The 20,420-nt window shown below is 45.0% G+C and overlaps 1 protein-coding gene across 1 annotated transcript in view; it reads right to left on the reverse strand.

The window, feature by feature from the left end:
- Positions 1-15,646, reverse strand: part of CBFA2T2 (CBFA2/RUNX1 partner transcriptional co-repressor 2) — a 96,451-nt gene extending 80,805 nt beyond the window's left edge. The window contains exon 1 of the mRNA XM_074970327.1: positions 15,512-15,646. Within this exon, the coding sequence (XP_074826428.1) occupies positions 15,512-15,539 (28 nt within the window). The 5' untranslated portion in view covers positions 15,540-15,646. The remainder of the gene's footprint in view (positions 1-15,511) is intronic.
- Between the last annotated feature and the right edge of the window lie 4,774 nt (positions 15,647-20,420).

Consider the following 20,420-nt stretch of genomic DNA (forward strand, 5'->3'; position numbering starts at 1 on the left):
CCACGGAAGCAAATGAGATGTTCATACTGCGACTGCAGACATGGTGTAGAATGGTGAAAAGACACTGTACTCATATATACAGGGGTGAGTTCTCTCAGCCTGCCCAGCCCAAATATGGAAAAGATGATCTGAAGGGTATTTCCCAAGTGAGATGAACCTTTACTAGAATTTAAGTTTTATGAAACTGGATCAGATGCAATAAACTTACATTAGAAGTTGGATAAAGTTTTGCAGTGGCCAATGCTATGTTTGGGTGTAACAAGGACAACCATGATAATCTGGTTGAGGGCATCATTTCAAAAGAAGCTTGAGGGGTCACCATACAGAAGATCTCTATGCAAATGGAAGCTATTTGCCTGACTGATTTGCTTGGTGTCATGTCTAGAAAAACTCTGAACTCTTTCTCTAAGGTTTAGATTAAAAAAAAAAGTGATTAGTGAAGGCCAGAAGGAATCTCTGAGACAGGACTCTTGAATGTTAAAAATTGCTGAAGATGCCGTTTGCAAAGACAACCCACAAATCTGTCCCATGGGTCCAAAAGTCAAACATAATTGAACTGACACTTATAAAAGCTCCTCTCATCTCAAGTCACATTTCCAAAACTCTGCACTGCTCAGCCTCCTGGATACTAAAAACTCTCCCTTACCTCAGCCGATTTACAATGGCTGTCTGTAGCCTAGAGGATTTTAACATGAAAATGGAAGAGTGCTGCTTGCCCAACCCATGTGGAATGGATAATCTCAAGTAGATAATCCTGTTTTAATGAAGAAACAGCAGAGCATTTCATGAAGTGCAGAGATTTTCATGAAAGACCTGCAAGACCTCTCCTTTATGGACCTTTCTCATTAAGGCTGCAATACAAACCTCCAAAGTGTATTCTTTATAAGACTATTACGAGTTGTGTAATGAAACACAGGGCCACGGGTACATGATTCTCTTCTCTGTACACAAAATATTTTGAAACCTTGAAAACCACAAGCAGTGCAAACTTCCCTTGCGTCCTCCACCACAAAAAACCCCCCACAACACAAGCATACCACTCTTCCATCAATATGCCTCACCTCTTACTTGGAGAGGCTCACTTCTAGGAGCCTGAGAGCCCGGTCTCCATGGTCTATTTAATCCCTGGCATCTCTAGTGAGTCTGCCAAAAAGGGACCAACTGTGATATGGACACCTGTCTGCTAGGAATGGACTGAAACCAACAACTCATTTCACACAGGCCAACAAACAGCTGTCAGATGGTAATAACTTTGCCAATGCCAACCTGGGCTGCAGTCGATCTAGAAATGAATGGCTCCATAAACTGCTAAGCAATCTAGCCTCTGTAAGCTTTAATATCAGTGCAATCTGTTGCATTTAAAAACCGCAGATTTCAAACAAATTTAACATTGTAACCTAGGTATAGATCCCCCGAGCTATATTCAATGCATCTAAATCCTCTATTATATATGTGTATTTAAAAAACCCTTTGTTCTTATAACAAGAACACTAAAGCAGACCACACTGAAGCAACAGTTCACAATGGTTTCAGCACAATCTCTCCTTCCCTCAAATGTAAACACACAACTGGTGAGAATAAACAGTGATTTTCTGGACTGACAGAACTAGCAGTGTTGGGGGGATAATTCCTCTGCTGTACCAGTGACTGGAATTACCAAGGTTTTGCCAGCAGCTTAATGAGATGGAAACTCATGTTCCCAATGCCAGGATGTGTTTGCTGGGGTATAAATTACTTGGATGCCCTGCATATTGTACTGCTGTGTTACAAAACAGGTGCAAAAAGCACTGATGCACCCCCATTTGTGGATGGTGCAGTCATCCTGGTAAATGTAGCCAGTTGGAAAGGAGTTCTGGTCTGCAGATTCAAACCACTGACATGCTAAGCTTATGCAGACAGAAAGGCAGTTCCATATTCTAACCATCCCAGCCACTGTTTACTTCCAACAAAGTTACCCCATGATGGAGGACTGCAGTTATTGATAAGTAGACTACTTCTAAAAAACAAACAAACAGTATATTATATATTCCCCTCCACAGATCCACACTCACCTTCCAGCCATTGCTGCTTTCCTGAGCCACAGTACCCAAACAGGAGGCAGGTGTTTACACTGAGGCACATGACCCCAAGCTAGTTTAACTGCTTTTTAATGGTTCCTGGTCCAAGCATCTCTGAAAGTGAGAATGTAACAGTTTCATGAAGGTGGTGGAGTTTTCAAGCACATTGTGGAATACAAACTAGGCAGTTAACCAGCTTAAAGAGTAAAGGCTGGGCCATTGGTGTCAGAAGGTCAACAGCTCTCCCAGGTAAAGTAATCTGAACTGCAAACACAGCGGGTGGTAGGAGCTCATAAGAATTTCTGGCTAAAATTTGCTACTTTAAATCATTACATTAAGAAGGACTTGATTTAAGTACGATGTTCTTTACAACAAAGAAAAGACAATGGAAAGAAAACTTTCATCCAATTTGGGCTAAGCTGGAATGAAGACAGTTCTGCTATTTGAGGCAAATCCTGATATTAATTCTATTTTGTTCTGCAACTGGATACAGTATTCCTCTTTGCTTCCTGCCTAAACTGTTAGGTACTGTTGTGTGCTATGAAACAATTACTGTAGTTAACCCCAGAGTGGTGGGTGCAGAAGAGTTTCCTGGACAAGATTTTACACTCTTTAGGATCCTTTGGGATGAAAAGATGCTCTATAAAACAATCCTTATTGTTTGCTCCAACACCCACGCAACTCGTCTGTACAAAGCAGTTAATGCTGCCTGAACCTGCCATCATCTCAACACTAAAACTGGCAAACGGAGGGTGGCACATGCTGAATGTGTTAGTCTGTGTGTCAGAATAGCATGTGGCAGCCCCAGGCAGAAGCAGCTTTGGTACAAAGAGGTTCGGCTTGATCTAATATTGTTTGCTGAACTGATGCCTCTGCAACTCCCCCCCCCCCCACATATTGATTAACATTCAGTTGTGACAGTGATCATGTTTCCACTGGAAGTGTTTGATACATACATAAAATACACCTTTACTGACTTTGTACTATCATTAGGTGTCTTCAGAATTATTACAATTATCAGGAGAAAGGTTACATTTACATAAACAAATCAATAGTTGTATTGTATTTGCCTTTGGATCATAAATAGGACTTAATGGATTTTAGCACAGCTAAGGAAGTTGCTTGAGGAGCAGATGGAAGTTACAGAAGGAAAAGTATAGCTGAGAGTGTGCTGCAACCACCTACCAATTTCTCCTAAACACTCAGCACTCTGAAATATCTGAAGGCACAAGAACAAATTCCTTCTCAGGGCTAAGCACCTAAAATCCCCGTCTGAGCTCTTGCCTTTTAGTTAGCATGCATGGAACATTTCACAGCTGCAAATTAAATGGCCAAAATACTGAACCTTAAGATCTCAATTTTGTAATGAAAATGACAATTGACAATAAGGATGCCATTGGGTACCGCAGTAATACCATTGTTTCCTCTTAGCTGGAAGCGGGTCCCTAACACAAAGTTAGTTATTTAACTGTCAGTGATAAATTAAAGATAATTTTTATTACAGCCATGATTTAGTCCCTATCAGCTTCTTCAAACCATATGCCAAGTCCAAAGCCATGCTGAGATACTGCATCTCAGTCCGCAATATCCTGTCCACTACATGCAACTTCCATTTCAAGAACACCAAACAAAGATGATAGTCTAAATAAGAGCGGTTTATAATTAAAGCCAATGTGACAGCCTGAGACTGCTTCCCACACAAGTTCACATGAGTCAAACCTTACTAGATTCACCAGACCCAAGAGAAAAGAGCCAGAGAAAACAAATCTAACATGAAAAATTATCACCAGCAAGAGCGATCTCGATCTCACAGAGTACCGGGATCAAGAACAAAGCAACGTCCTGCAGGGCTACAGAAAGCCAGCCAGATAAAAGTGCATTCCAATTTACCCTTCCTCATAACATACAGGAAAAGAAAACTAACGACCCTGTAGGTCTCCCCACCAGGTTGTGCTAAAGGTGACAGCACTAGGGCTGCTTCTCTTTCCAAAACTTTCTCCTCAGAGCTTCCCCTACCTTCATGAAGACAAACATTTTAGAGACTTAAAATTAATGTCATACTAAAAACCCGTTTAAACTGTTTCGCTCAAGTATTTCCAAAGCTTTTCTAACACACGAAGAGAGGACAAACCCTGCATCCATTGATTCAGCTCATCACAGGGCTCGAAAGACCCAAACCTTCTTTCTTCCCTTCTCCTGCTGTGTTGGAGTCCATGGGCCCTGTTGTGTTCTGATTGTTATGTAAAACAGGCCTGTTTCTCCTGGGGCCTGCTCAGAGCTCACTTGTAAACAGAGCCTGCTGAATGAATAGATGTTCAGTTTACAAAAGATCCCTTGCTTAAAGCAAATTTGCCTCTCAACACATGGCCAAACTCTCACACAATAAATTAACTATTTGGCAGCCGCCAAACCTTTGCTGGAGCCAAACCAATTAGGACTTTAATGTGATCCCAATTTCCTATTTCTGAGACAGGGTGGAACCGGGGAGAGGGAGAGAGGTGTGTGTAAAGTAAATCTCCTCTGAGTTTATAAATCTTTGCCAATCATCCCAGATAAACCTGTCATCCACAGCTCTAAGATCTGCACCACACTAACCTTCTCTAATGGATGGCTATGGGAAATCGCACATGGTATTCAGTGTGTCTGACTTCCAACATGTGTATTTCATACTTTGGCAATTCAATCATTTAAAAAATATTTACTGAGCTTTGTCTTTAATTAGAAAAACATGTCCACAGATAAGACAAGCTTAGCACAAGTTATTGTTTCTGAGCTAGAAATGTCAGACATTGGAGTGATGTCACAAGATAAACCCAGTCACCTGCCTGAGTATGGCCCATCAGGGAGCCAACCACCTTGAACACTTTTTCCCCTCCCTAACAAAAACCCTACAGAGTCCCGAATATCCAACAGTTTCTTGGTCCCCAACAAAGCTATGGATAAGGGGGAGGGAAGACCCTGGCTGCAGACCTGAAAGGCTGCTGGCCGGGTTCCTTGAACAGAGGAGCCAGGACAGTGGTGGAAATCCTGGGAGGCATTGGGCTCCATGGTGTTTTAGCATTCAGCTAAAGCACCCCACACCCTGGCTCTTGGGCTCCTCACACATGTGACTGTGCACACGCATGCACGCACACACACACACACACACACACACCTACTCAGACATCGTTTTATTGAAACTCCCTATATCTGGAGCCACGACTGCTTTAGATAACAAGAAGTTCTAGATAAGCATATCGGAAAATCTAGTTTGCAGCGTAACCACAGAGACTACTGAAGATTTGGTACCAAGAAACAGCCATTGGAGTACATTCTCATTGCCAGGCCCACGTAACCTTCATTAGCTCCAAGGAGGTATGGCCTCAGGGAAAGGAGAGCCCACATGGCTTTTAAGCATCTCTGTCTTTGAACAGCATCTAATCAAGATGCTGATATCTCTGTGGAATTTTGGCAACAAGAGTCAGTGAGCTTGGAGTCCCAAATCTAGGAAATATGTATTGTTTCTTAAGTTATGTCTTAATACTAGATAACATAAGATAAATGGGTCACTGAACATCTTAAGAAATAGGGTAAGGGCAGGCATTGCGCTCACTGCTGTTGGAACAAGTTCTATGGCAAATCCACAGCTTCTCCAAGGTTGCAATGCAGGAATCCAGCATTTTGTACCTGACAGGCCTGCGTACGAGCATGGTGCAGTGGTAGTGCCTGGGCCCAGACCCTGGAAGGTGGGACTGGAGTTCTGCAAGCTCAGTGCGCTAGCCACGCCTCACCCTTAGTCTTGCAGCAGCTCTGCCCCTGAAAATTATACAGCCTGCTTTGAGCTTGGCGAGAGGGGGGCTCAGGGCCCCTTTGGTAACTCCCTAAAGATCTGGCATGGGGAGGAAGGCCAGTTGGCAACGCCCAGAAGATGACCTAAGGAGAGAAAAAGCCACCAGTTGCCTCCCAAGACTCCTGTAAAGTGTCCACCGTTCAGTGAAGTGCTCTATAAATACTTGTCATTACTATCACGATGGAGGGATGCTGTTATAGCAGCAATAGGAATAGCAATAAATGCTTCATGTGGCTCATTACAGGGAACCACATGGTGTGGGGAGCAGAGGCTCTCCCAACAGCACTTTCTTCACAGGACCACTCTCCTTCCCATCACAAGAGTTTCAGAGCCCTGAGATCAGTCTCTTCCCCCACCCCAACAACCAGGAGGCCCCACAGCAGAGATGGCAACAGTTTGGGCAGGGTGGGGGATAGGAGAAGTAGGCTGCTAAAGGTGTCACGTTATGAAGTTGTCCATTGTCCATCTGGGAGCATAGATCATCCCAGCATGTCCTGCTCAGCATCCCAGGCCCTGCAACTGCTGTCCATGGGGGACAGCGGGGTGAGATCCACCTCAAGATCTGCACCTAGACATTACAGTAATGAGTGCATTAGAAATGGCTGGGCAAACACATACAAGAGCTACATTGGCCCCAGGTGATATATTTGGAAGCACTTGCTATTATAACAGAGTCCCCAGATACCAGAAGGAGAAGGGGAGACATTAGAGACAGCAGAACTGGCCCTTTATTGGGGTTTTTTATTGATTTACTTTAACAAAGACTAGCTTAGATGGTCTTTAAAAGCGGCAGCAGTGTTCATCTACAGCACTGTTTTAAATTAATGGAACATCAGGTACATACCTGCTTTAGACAGTTCCTTCTGAGATGATCCACAGAAAAATGGCTAATATCAACATTTTAAATTGCCAGCTAGTTCTGAAACCTGGCACCATCCCAATTAGATGATTTTTTGGGTGGAATGAGATGTTTCAAACAGTGTTACTATGTCACTGTTCAGTTTCAGTCATGCCAGCAGCACACGGTTTAAAGCATCCTTACAACCAGAAGGGTGAGGGCTATTTTTAAATGAAGTCTCAAATTTTCCAGAATTCTGTACATTCAAGGGAAAAGCTAGACTCTGAGCCCTAAAAGGATGCAGGGTTCTCTGCCCACTGATCTCGTGTCTCTGCTTATAACTTAAAGGCTGATTTATAGAACAAAGTTCAGCTGAAGGTTAACTCATTACTTGCAAAAAGAAAAGGAGTACTTGTGGCACCTTAGAGACTAACAAATTTATTTGAGCATAAGCTTTCGTGAGCTACACAAAAGCTTATGCTCAAATAAATTTGTTAGTCTCTAAGGTGCCACAAGTACTCCTTTTCTTTTTGCAGATACAGGCTAACACGGCTGCTACTCTGAAACCTGTCATTACTTGTAGCAGTTCGTGCTTCTCTTTCCAGAAGGATGGGCTTTTTGTTGGGGAGAAGGAAGGGGAATTTTAGCACTAATGAAAGGTGCAGGCATTACAACCCTGGAGACTAAAGTTTATTGAGACAACAGAACAGACATCAGATGGTAATCTTCCCTGTTGAATTAGACAGGCTTCAGGTGTGGGGAAGAGAAGACAGACATAGGGACAATATTCTGCCACAGACTTTCTTTCATTGATACTCTCCACAGGAGGCAAGGAGAAGCCTTGGAAAAATAGTTTCAAACTGCCTGGAAGAGTTTCAGGTGAATCAATTATCTGGGCTGAGGCACTGAATCCATAACTTCCCGTACCAGAGGACTCGTGGTGCCTGATTCCCTTCTCACTTACATCAGTTTTATGCCATGCTAACGCCACAGATGGACTCATTCCTGATTTACACCAATAGAAGTGAAAGCAGAGCAGGCCTTTTTAAAAAAAAAAAAATTTAGAGGCATAGTGTAAAAATTGAGCTAGTTGTGAGACTTGGTTAATTTATGATGAAATTCTTAATAATGGTCTCAAGTTTGGTGACTTTTCATTTCAACATTGCTCTGAAGCAAATCGGTTCATGAGTTCTACCTCACGTAGGTGCTGTTTTCCATCCAGTGCTCGGAAAAGTCGCACACCATACTCAAGAAAATGCTTCTCTTGTTCAGCCAGTTCAAAAGATTCAGGGCCCACTTCTGATCTTACCTACTCTGGTGTAAAGGAAGAGTAACTCTACTAAAGCCATTGAATTTACCCCAGGATAAAAGCAAAGTCAAGTCCCTAAAAGATCAGTTTTAATTTTTGTGCATCAGAGCTGTCCCCATTATCATACCAGAAAGAGATATATGCAAGTGAGGTATGCTAGTATCTATTTTAAAGTAATCTGGAATGTTCCCAATTTCAAACACCCATGGTCACCTGCATTCCCACTTCTACTCTGAGCCATCAGCTTCAGAGAGAACATTTAAGGATTCCTCCACAGCACTTTATCAATGCAGCCAGTAAATTTGTTCATTAATGTAATGAAAACATTAGCCAAATAACCAAGTCAATGTATATATTTGGCATTACTGACATTATATGCCCACTCCTGCTGACTTGCTTCTTCTAAATATCAAAGACAAAATGTAAACATGTCCTCGGACAGACACTACGCTTCACTGTGCAGTAAATGTTGGCCTCAAGCTCCTTAGTGTTCAGCTGCTGCCCATATGGTTAACAATAACTGGCACTCACACCATTTTTTTGCCTGCTTTTTATCTACTTACATGGCCTCCATCATCATAATATCTGAGCACCTCACAAACATTGGTACTTTTATCCTAACAGAACCCCTGAGATGTAGAGGAGCATTCCTCTGCCTATTTTAGGGATGAGGAATCAAGGAACAGAGGCAAAGAGTATGTCCAAACAGCAGTCCAGAGATTTAACTGCAGCTTGCGTAGACATAGCTGAGCTAGGTTTGATCATCTAGAACAGGGGTCGGCAACCTATGGCACGTGTGCCAAAGACAGCATGCAAGCCGATTTTTTAATGGCATGCTGCTGCCTGCCAGGCCGGCAGCAGGCTGAGCGGGGCCAGCGGCCGGGACCCCGGCAGGCAGCAGCGTGCCATTAAAAATCCTGCCCACCCCGGCCCGCTCTTCTCCGCCGCCGCTGCCTCCCCCCCCCCACGGGGGCAGCGTGAAGAAGCTTGGTTCTGCCGGCTGTGCTGCAGGGCACGCAAGTTCCCCCTCCCCCGCCTCTTCCCCTAGAGTGCTGGGGTCCTGCCCCTCCTCCTCTCCCTCCCCCTCGCAAGGGAGGGGGAGAAGCAGAGCCGCAGGGCACTCGCTGCTCCGGGGAGGAGGAGGAGAAGAGGTGGGGACAGGGCCGTGGGGATAGGGGGTGGAATCAGGGCATATCCCATATCCCCTCCAGCCCCCTGCCGTGAGCCGCTCTGGGCAGGGGGCTGGGAGCACCCCCATCACCCTAGCCCACACCCCCAGCCCTCTGCCCTTAACCCTGCACCCCCTCACACAAACCCAGCCTCCTGCCCTGACTCCAGCACCCCCCCGACTCCAGCCCTGACTCCAGCACCCCCCACACATACCCAGCCCCCCCACCCAGACTCTTGCACCCCCCACATTCCCACCCCCACCCTGAGCACCAAACGGGAGCTCCTGCACCACCCCCACCTTAACACCTGCACCCCTCGCACCAAATAGTAGCTGCCCAGGTAAGCACTCCACATCCAAACTCCTGCCCCAACCCTGAGCCCCTTCCCTCATTCTAGCTCCTGGCCAGACCCTACACCCCAACCCCCAGCCTGTTCCTTCACCCCCAGCCCTGTGCTCAGGGCACTCCCACCCTCAGCTCAGTGCAGAGAGAGAGGAAGAGAATAGGCTAGAACCAGGGAGAAGGTAGGTACCCACTCTATGTGGCCAGGGCCGGGATCCCAGACTGGCAGCGGGCTAAGCGGGGCTGGCAGCTGGAACCCCAGACTGGCAGTGGGCTGAACCTCTCAGCCCTCTGCCAGTCTGGGGTCCCGGCGGCAGGCCCCGCTCAGCCTGCTCCCAGTCTGGGGTTCTGGCTGCCTGCCCCTTGCCAGCCGGGGTCCCGGCCGCAGGCCCCGCTCAGCCCGCTGCCAGCCTAGGTGAATGGAACCCCAGGCCGGCAACGGGCTGAGGGGGCCGGCGGCGTAAGATCAGCATTTTAATTTAATTGTAAATGAAGCTTCTTAAACATTTTGAAAACCTTGTTTACTTTACATATGACAATAGTTTAGTTATATAATCTATAGAGTTATAGAGAGAGACCTTCTAAAAAACGTTAAAATGCATGACTGGCACGCGAAACCTTAAATTAAAGTGAATAAATGAAGACTCGGCACACCACTTCTGACAGGTTGCCGACCCCTGTTGTAGAATATCATTGCTAGTTCTAGTAACAACAGCAGTGTAGCAGCGACAGCAGCATGGGCTAACCTCCTGAGTACAACCCTGCCCAGGATACTGGGTACAAACTTGAACGGCTGCTGGCCATGCTACCACTGGTTGTGCTGCTGCAACTTTACTGCTCTTGTTACTAGAACTAGCTTTGATCTCCTGATTGCAGTGTCGCCTAGACTACCCAAAAGGCTCTGATCTAGTCAAGCATTTAAGCATGCACCCATTGACTTCAACATGGCTACTCTCATGCTTGTAGTTACATATATGCTTCAATGCTTTGCTGAATCAAAGCCTGATTTCAATGGGCGTTAGGTGTCTATATACCTTTGAGGATCCAAGTCTAAGTGACTTACCAAGGTCACACAGAAAATTTGTAGCAGAAGCAGGAGTTGAACACGGTCTCCAGAGTCCCACTCTAGTGCATTAACCACAGGACCATCCTTCCTCCCCCCTTGAATGGCTTTTCTGAGCAGGGTATTAAGAGATTGTCTTTTCACCTCGTGCTTGGTCCTGCACCAATATGCATTCTTGTCAATGCCTGCACCACTGATTGCAAAGTCATTCTGCGCCACAAACAGGTCATCATGGGACTTTTTGCAAGTTATTTTTGCAAGACACATCCAAGCTGAAGAACACTCTTTCATAGCCTGTGAATATGAGACATGTAATTACATGATCTAACTCATGTTATTATAACGTGACCGCTCTACTAGAGTTTACTTCTCTCAGCAGCCACCTGGGCAATATGGTGTTTTGAGTGTGCAGGGTTTGACATAAAAATATTTTTAACTGGGTTGACTGCATAATATCCTCACTCCCACCACATCCCAGTACATTTTTCCACCACCCCACAAGGATTTATCCATCATCTGTAGTTTCCTTCATTTGGTAATTTCTTCAGTAACCAGGCATGTTGCTTTTCTGGCTGTTTCTACATTACTGCTGGCATCTGTCTTTAGGCAGATTCCCTTTCAAGCCAGCACATTTCAATTTAAAATGCTCTCTCATTTTCTTTGAGCTTCAGGATGCACTTTCACTGGTTGTCTTGCTTCATTGAATTCAACTTGTCAACACAGACACACTCAGGATACAGTTGAACTGATCTTAGCGAACACCCATCCTATTCCACAGTTACACAAAGGCATCACACTGTGATCTCTCTCTCTTCCTGCATTGTAACGACTCAGCCCACTGTTGCTTGAAATCAATTCTGAACACAAAGGTTTATCCATAAATTAACAAAGTGCTGCACACATAAGAAAAGATGAGAAGAATGAACAGAAGAATATAGCTATTACTGCTATATACACACACTAACCATCTATTCCACTCCCTGGCAGCAGTAATGTACTTCCCTGCAGCCCTGCCAACTTTACAGCTTTCAAAGAAAAGGACTGCAACTCTTCCTAGAAGGAGATCTCCTGTTTCGGTAAAGTTAGTTAAAATGGAGCTCAAGTTAATCACCTTCATATCCCCAATGGAACACTCTGTAGGCTGCTATATAGCAAGACTGGAGTGTTCCACTACACACATACATGCACACAATTCTGCTTCTAGTTCATCTGGCTGTATGTCTGATAGGAAGGACACATGTAAACATGACAGTAGGTTTACTAGGATTTTGCAGTGAAGAACCGTTACTGTCAGAAAGCAAAACAAAGACTCCTACATTCTGACCTTCCAATTTGATCTGCAGTCCAGGTCTATTCTTTCTGTTCAATTCATTTTACACAGATATACGGTTGCTTTACCAGCCCAGAGAGACCTGAAACACATTTGTGCTCTACAACAGAGAATACTTTGTGATGGAGTATTTACAAACTATAGAACAAAACCAAGTTGCTATAGGTCAAAAATGTTGCTTTATGGGGACAATTACCACTTTTCAGTGTAAAATATCATTTAATACAGAGTTAAAGCAAACACCCTGAACAGCTTAAGATCAAGTAGTTTCAGGTTTTAACCTTCCCTCTAAACTCATGCAGTGTAATGAAGATGAGTGGGCTGGTAGAGATAGGTGCAGTCTAGTGATCCCAGTACAGGACACTACTCTGATACTGACTTCCTCTGCAGCCAGGCACTGATGACAACCTTTGCCTCTATTTCCCCATCTGTGAAAAGGAAAGGATTTAATATGGGGATATACCTATCTCATAGAACTGGAAGGGACCTTGAAAGGTCATTGAGTCCAGTCCCCTGCCTTCACAGCAGGACCAAGTACTGCCCCTTATATTTGCCCCAGATGCCTACATGGCCCCCTCAAGGATTGAGCTCACAACCCTGGGTTTAGCAGGCCAATACTCAAACCACTGAGCTATCCCTCCCCGCCCCAAGTAATTCACAAGAGGGTTGTAAAGGATTAGTTAATACTCACTGAGTTTTGAAAAGGGGAAGTACTTCATAAGGGGCTTGCGTACACTAGAAAGTTTTGCCACTTTACCTATACCAGTATAGTTAAAGCAGTACAACAGTACTAGTATGGACAGAGTTATACCAGTGTAAAAGTGTTTATATCAGTATAGCTTATTTTGGTTCAGAAGGGGAATAAGCTACACTAATATATGGCACACCACATGTAGACACTCTTATTCTGGAATAAGAGTGTCCACATGGGGAGTCATTCCAGTAAAGCTATATCAGCTTAACTATACTGGTATAACGGTCAAAAAAATCACCCTCCCAACCAACATAATTATAGTGGTACTTTTCTAGTCTAGAAAGCCCCAAGCATTTGACAGCTTCATTCACACACGGACACTTGTTTAGTCATATTATTTTTTAAATGAAGTTAATATGACATTGTACAATTTCTTGGAGTAACAGATCTACTTGAATTGCAGAAAAACTTACATTTGTTATGAAAACAGTTTCCCAGACAGAAATTGTACAATCCTCAGGTATCCATAAAACATTTCCCTTCAAAAAGAACTGAAAAGGTTTTGCTCAAAATTAAGAACACACTTTTGTAAATTCCAAAGGCAAGTAGGGAGAATCAAGCTTTTTAAGATGACCGAGCCCAATCCTGCACCCAATTCCTTCTGGGTGAACCCACATGTCTACAAAAGAGCCTCACTTAAGTCAATAACTCCACAGGCGTGTAATGGTCTCCTGCACCTGCCCAATAGCTAGACTGAACCCAGAATGATTAGCATGTTATCTTAACAACATTCGAAATAATCATTGTCTCACAAGGGGTAAAATATACTCCAGTGCAAAATGCCAGCACACAGCCTATATAACAATTAAACCCTTGCACTTGCTCCTCGCTGCCCAGAGGTGAATTTTACCCTATGGGCCCAGTCCTGCTCTCACTGAAGTAAACAGAAATCTTGCCATTGACTTCAGTGGGAGCAAGAATTGGCCCCAAAAATCCTGGGATATCTGAGCTGCAGACTTCCTTTCTCCAGGCCAGACTAACCGTCATCGATTGCAACCACCACAACAAAAAGAGGCCCATTCCAAACCCGCACTCGCTCCCTCAGATCTCTCTCAAAAATGCTGCTTTGGAGATGAACATTGCTCATGTTAGTCTGAGCCAAGACGCAATTTCTTTTAAAGTTTCCACAAAGCTGAACACACTATTTGAAGTTTTTGGTGTTGTTTTTTTAAAATACCCTTTGAAGGAAAAAAATTAAGACTTTGGGGCTTTCAAGTTTTCCACAGATTTAATCTGCAATAAGGGCAATAGAATTTGATATTTTTGAAGAGATTTGGTGCACAAATAGAAGTTAGATGAGATCAATGACAGAACAGAAGAACACTGGCCAGGGTGAGGGAGAAAGTAGGTTTGGACATCTGGAGGGTAAGTGGCAGAGATGCTTAGCAAAAGCATTCACAGCTGCCACCACCCAGTTTCCAATACACCTTGATCACACCGAATGCTAAGGTACATTGACTCCGGAGTAACGGTGAGTCCCCCACCCCACATCCACCACATCTTGGGCTGCCCGGCCTGCTCAAGCTTGAGACCAATATCTACTCCCATAACACAATCTCCCAGACCCTGTTGAAGCAGGCAGCCCTGCAGCAAATGCACTTCCTTCCCCATCTCCCTACAAAAATAAACAAACTGTGAATGCAGTCAGGAGTAACATTAATTTACACACTCATTTTCAGCTGCCGTTCCTTCTCGTCAAAGCAAGCACCAGCTACCCAGCCAGTGTGGTTATCAAGGGCAACCCAGGGGGGCTGACACTAAACCAGCCCAAGGGGAGAAAGAATCTAGATCGCCCTTCCCACCATGGAGAACTGTACATTGGAAGCAGCCCTTAAAGCTCTGCACCAACAGCAGCTCATTCCCTAGAAACCCCCGAGGTAGAGAGAGGGCAGGCATTTACTAGATCGTTCTTAAACATCGATTCACTGCTCCAGATCCCAGTGGAAGGGGCAGGGGCAAGAAGTGGGCCCGGGGTAGGCAAGACAGGGGGATGGGGATCAGAAGTGATGAGGGGAGTAGGGGACAGGCAGGAGATGGGAACCCAGAGGGAAGGGGAATGCTGGTGAGGAGCACAAGGAGGGTGGTGGGGATGGAACACGGAATGGGGATGTGGGTGAGGGATCAGGGGAAGGGAGGTGGAGCATGAAAAGAAATAGGTGGGGTGAGGGCACAAGGATCCGGGATAAGGGTTCAGAGAGATCAGGAATGGGGAAATGTTGTGAGGGGCTCGAGACCCTGGGGACAGGACATGGTTAGGGGATGGGTGAGGGGCTCAGAGCAGGATATGGCTAGGGGATGGGTGAGGTGCTCAGGGATCGGGGACATGGGGGCAGGGATCGGGGAACGAGGGGCAGGGCGGGGAATGGGTGAGGGGCTCAGGGATCAGAGCCCTGGGGGCAGGATATGGCATGGGCATGGGTGAGGGGCTCAGGGATCGGGACCCTGGGAGCAGGATATGGCTTGGGGATGGGTGAGGGGGGCTCAGCGATCGGGACCAGGATATGGCGAGGGGATGGGTGAGGGGGGCTCAGGGATCGGGGCCAGGATATGGCGAGGGGATGGGTGAGGGGGGCTCAGCGATCGGGGCCAGGAAATGGCGAGGGGATGGGTGAGGGGCGCAGGGATCGGGGCCCGGGGGCAGGGATAGGAGCGAGGGGGGCAGGGGTGGCAGAGGGGACGGGGTGATGGGGACAGGGCGGCGGGACACGACCGCGAGGCGGGAGAGGGGGCCGGGGCGGCGGGAGCCGGAGGGGGTCGGGGGACGCTGGCAGGGAGGAGGGCGGCCCCGGCCCCCGCCCTGCGCGGGAAGGCGGCTCTTACACTGGAAGGCTCCCGGGATCCCCACCATGGCCGGACCCTTCTTTGTTCCGGCTGCGAAGCGGGCGGCGCCGGACCCGGGGACGGGACAGGACACTGGCGGCTACTACAGGCAGCCAGCGCCGCGCTCCACAGGCCCCGCGCAGGCCCCGCCCCTCCGAACCGGCCCCGCCCCTGGAGCCCCGAGCCCCGCCCCCCGATCGGCGCGCTTACGTCAGCGCGCACGGAGCGAGACTCGTTTCCCCTCTTCGCGAGCCCTGATTGGGCCGCGTGGGGGAGCCGTTTGGCGGTGGAGGGGGCTGAGGATTCGTTCGGGGTGGGAGGGGCTGGGAGGATCTGGGGATGCTCAGGGGGCAGGGGTATGCTGGAGGGCTCGGGGGCGGGAGGGGCTGGGAGGATCTGGGGATGCTCAGGGGGCAGGGGGATGCTGGAGGGCTCGGGGGCGGGAGGGGCTGGGAGGCTCTGGGGATGCTCAGGGGGCGGGAGGGATGCAGGGGGCAGGGGGATGCTGGAGGGCTCGGGGGCGGGAGGGGCTGGGATTTGTATGGGCAGCGCGATGTGGCATCCTTTGGACACCACGGTGGGGTGAGCTCTGTGTGGGGTGGTTGCTGGGATCCAGTCGCTGCAAGGTCTGCCAGTGCAGGGCCTGCCCCAGTCAGCACGAGCCCACGGCAGTGGTTCCCCTTTTTCTGTGTGTGCCAAGTCAAGGCAGATTCTTTCCAGACTCACAACACTTAGCGTTCCTCAACCCCTAGAGCTTCTTTGCCCCGAATTTCCACTTCCTGTCCCAAAACACAGAGGAGCTAGAGCTGTTTTTAAAAAACAGGCTTTTTTTATGAATGGAAAAGAAATTCCCTCTTTGCTCCCTTTCCTCACTCACACTTTCCTTGGGTTTTTACATAGCTCATTCCAACGCCAGTCTATTTTAAAAATTCACCCCTGTACAGAAACCAGGCCTGGACAAGTTTGTCTCGGAAGGTGAAGGTATTAGAAAGCTATGAATAAGGAAAAACAGGGACTTAGAATGGAAAGACTTGGCAGCCTTAGCTCTGAGTACTGCTCAGGCTCCAGCTATCATAACAGGTATTAACCCTTCAGAAATAATTTTAAATCGTGCATAGAGCTAATCTTTGTAAAATCATGTTGTTACTAATGTTTACCTCCTTTATCCGCCTGCTATGCATTGTCATAAACCAAGACCAAGGTCTTTAGGGCAGGAACCGTCATTTTACTACCTGGTTTTACAGCGTCTACAACCATGAAGCCCCAATCCCCTGGGCTATTGCATTACAAACAATAATAATCAATGCAACGGTAAGCATCTGCTGTTAACATTTAAAAAGGAAAATGCAACAGTTAAGATTCCATTTATTACATTAAAATGTGATTCTCCTTTGCAACATGACATGGTTCCGTGTTTTGTTATTGTATCAGTGATTCCAAATGAAATGTGCTCATTTTACAAATAAAAAAAAAATCTATCTGCCAGCAGCATGGATGCATCCTAAAAGTCAAGTTGGGCTCTTTATTTCTCATGCATTCTAACAGGTAGTCTGTAGATGAAATTCTGTCCCCAATTATAACTGCATAATACTATTATCTTCAATTTACCTTCAGTTACACCTGTTCTGCTCTTATGCACATGTACAATTCCATTGCAGGCTGGGCGACCGAATTTGGTATTGTGACTCGAATGGAGTTAATAATTCCATTCAGACTACACAAGTGGGAATCGAATCATTCACTTTTTTACCTGTTTTAGCTCTGTAGTGTTAACAGTAGCAAAAAGTGGGGGGGGGAAGAATAGCACTGTGATTACACAAATAGTAGATCTGTTGTGTAAATCATGTTTTATTTGATCACTTTTCAAAGCAAAATGGCACATCACTGTATTATTCATTATTTGTATTACCATAACACCTAAGACCAGCACCCCATTGTACATATTTAAGCTTGGCATTTTTATTTTTTGGTAATAATTTGGACAGATAATATTGATGTTTATTTTTAAACATGCTTCTAAATTTTTATCTATTTAAGTCTTCAGAGTTGCAGGAAATTATGGGTGGGGGTGACAATTATCTAATCACAACAGACATTGAGATTCAAAAGTTAAAGCTTTATAAAGTGTTAAAACACAAATTGTCAAAATATACGAAGTAAATATCCTTACATCAACAAATCAGATCTGTTTTACTATTCATTCACTAGTCCATTTGTAACAAGCTTAATTCAAAAATGGAAATCACTGAATTTTGACTCTAATAAGTTCTCAAGCAGCATTTTTCTTACTTTATATTTTCTACTTTTTCTTACTTTCTTACTGCATATATGTAAATTTTGATTTATATCAATGGAACTATTTTTGTGAGTTTTTTGTGCACAGTGAAATTGATGTTTACTGACATTTACTGATAAAAGTCTAATCCTTCTAAGCCTATACATATTTAATACTTTCTATTCCACTTTGTTTTATTAAATCTATAAATGAATATACTATAAAATGTGCAGGTTGTGAAACATGGACAAGTTCTCTATTACTAATGCTAGGTCACCATGTAGTAAAGGCCTCAGATTAGATTTTGACCTCCAGCCATATTTCCTTTTCCTCTGTAACCACTGATTACTTCAAGACAAGCAGCCTTTGCTTTAGCTGCCTTTAGAACCTCATGGATCTTTTGACCCCTTGTATGAATCTTCACAAAGAGGCTAGAATTCTGCTTTTCAGACTCCCGTTCCAATTCTTCTTTAATGTTCAGAGTAGTTTCTTAGTAGTCTCATTCTTTTTAAAGTGATTTTTTCTTTCATTTTCCATTAGCTTTGGTAAACATCTATTCTGCCTCTTTAGATGCAATTGATTCATGTTCTTTCTTCCCATTTACTTTGTTCTTCCTTTAGATTAGATTTATGCTGGCAAGATTTGTTATTTCCGCCAGCCATCAAGTCTAAGCCTTTGTGATAGCAGCTTCTGTGTAATTGGCAATACTTCTGGTATTTTCTTGCCTATTCCTTTTCACACTTCCTTAACGTTTTCCCCGTGGCCCTTTTGTGTGCATTTTGATATTTACATTTTTGTTGTTGCACTATCCTCTGCTTCTCACCATTCCTGTATGCCTGCACTCATCTCCTCACCTCCTGCATCCTCAAGAGAGTTGCTTCCATCATTAATGTTACAGCTCCCAGAAATGGATTAAATGCTTTACATAACATAGACTCTGTTTTGAAGACTTTCCTGTCTCATTTTAGACATGGCACAGTGCATGGGATAGGAGTAGCAAACAGGGAGGGAATGGGGTAAGGGAGAAGTGAGGGTTACTAATAATTACTTAGTAGGTATGTGCATAGCTTCGTGGTTCATTTGAGTTCTATATGTAATAGTTGTTTCTGCCTCACTTTTTGTAGGCCTCGTAGAAGAAGTAGGACTCAAGAGATTTGACTGAAGTGAGTGTAGTGGCTTGTTGGACCAGAGTTAGGAAGTCATTCCATCCACAGCACGGGAAAAGGCACAGACAGTTGTAGACGTGGATAACCAAGGCATTGAGACTAGCATTGTTAATACTAAAATAAGAGAGTATATAGTTAATAGTAAAATAAAACTGGGAGAGTTTTATGTGACTAATGAGAACATCCACAGTTACGGTAGACAGGATAAACATTTAGAAAGGATGTAAACTCACATGAAAACCAACCAGGGGGGTAGGAGGGTAGAAAAATGTTGATGGGTATCATATTCCATAGTAACAGGGGTTTTGTACCATCCTTTAAGCATCTGGTACTTCCTAATGTTGGATACAGGATGCCAGATGACATAAAAATTGGGGGAGTGGTAAATAACAAACAGGACAGGTCACTGATTCAAGGGGATCTGGATCACTTGGTAAGCTGAGTGCAAGCAAAGTAAAGCATTTTAATCCGGCTATATGTATACCTCTAGGAACAAAGCATGGAGGCCATGCTTACAGGACGGGGACTCTATCCTGGGAAGCAAGAGGGTACAACTGAAAAAGATGGGGGGTCATGGTGAATAATCAGCTGTGCTATGTTGTGGCCAAAGGGGCTAATGCAATCCTTACCTGCATAGAAGGGAATCTTGAGGAGGAGCAGAGAGGTTAATTTACCTCTGTATTTGGCACTGATGTGACCTGTGCTGGAATAGTGTGACCAGTTCTGATGTCCATAATTGATAAATTGGAGAGAGGGTTCAGAGAAGAGCCACAAGACTGATTAAAGCAGGAGTAGTCAGTTATTTTTTGTCAAGGTCCAAATTTCTTGGTCAAGGTCTAGTCAAGGTCCAGACTCCAGAGAAAATAAATCCAAACATAATAATCATCATGATAATAAGTAAATAAAAAGATTTTGGGGTCTGTTCAAAAGCATCTGGTGGCAGGGATTTCCCTATACCCCCGCTGAATTTCCCCAACACGCGCCCCCCCCCCGCCCCAGTTTTATGAACTAGTTACATGCAGTGTTGCCAATTTAGTGATTGTTTGGAAATTTGAATTGAACTTGAAACATTAATACACACTTTAAAAGCATATGCGGTATATGCGTATATCTAAAAAAGTATAATAGATTTGAAAAGTATGAACATAGACTAGCTTCCTTATACAGCTGTTGTTTTTTATGACCATGTGAGTACATTCATTTTGGTGATGTTGGCCAACCTAATAATTTCAAATTATGATTTGTAAGCAAAGTCTAAATGAGCTCTCCCTGACAGCTAATGATGAGCTAGGGGGTTGGGGTGGGGAAAGCTTCAGGACCAGATTGTATTTACATTCACACCTAATCTACCTAGGTATCCAGCAAACAGAGCTGTGTTGCCCAAGTGATAGATTTTGGCTGGGGTTCGGTTACAAATCACTTGAATGCGGAGGGGGGGTAATGAAATTTTGTTATTCTTATTGTATGA

This window comes from Natator depressus, chromosome 13 (genome assembly GCF_965152275.1).
Source record: "Natator depressus isolate rNatDep1 chromosome 13, rNatDep2.hap1, whole genome shotgun sequence".
NCBI lineage: Eukaryota > Metazoa > Chordata > Testudines > Cheloniidae > Natator > Natator depressus.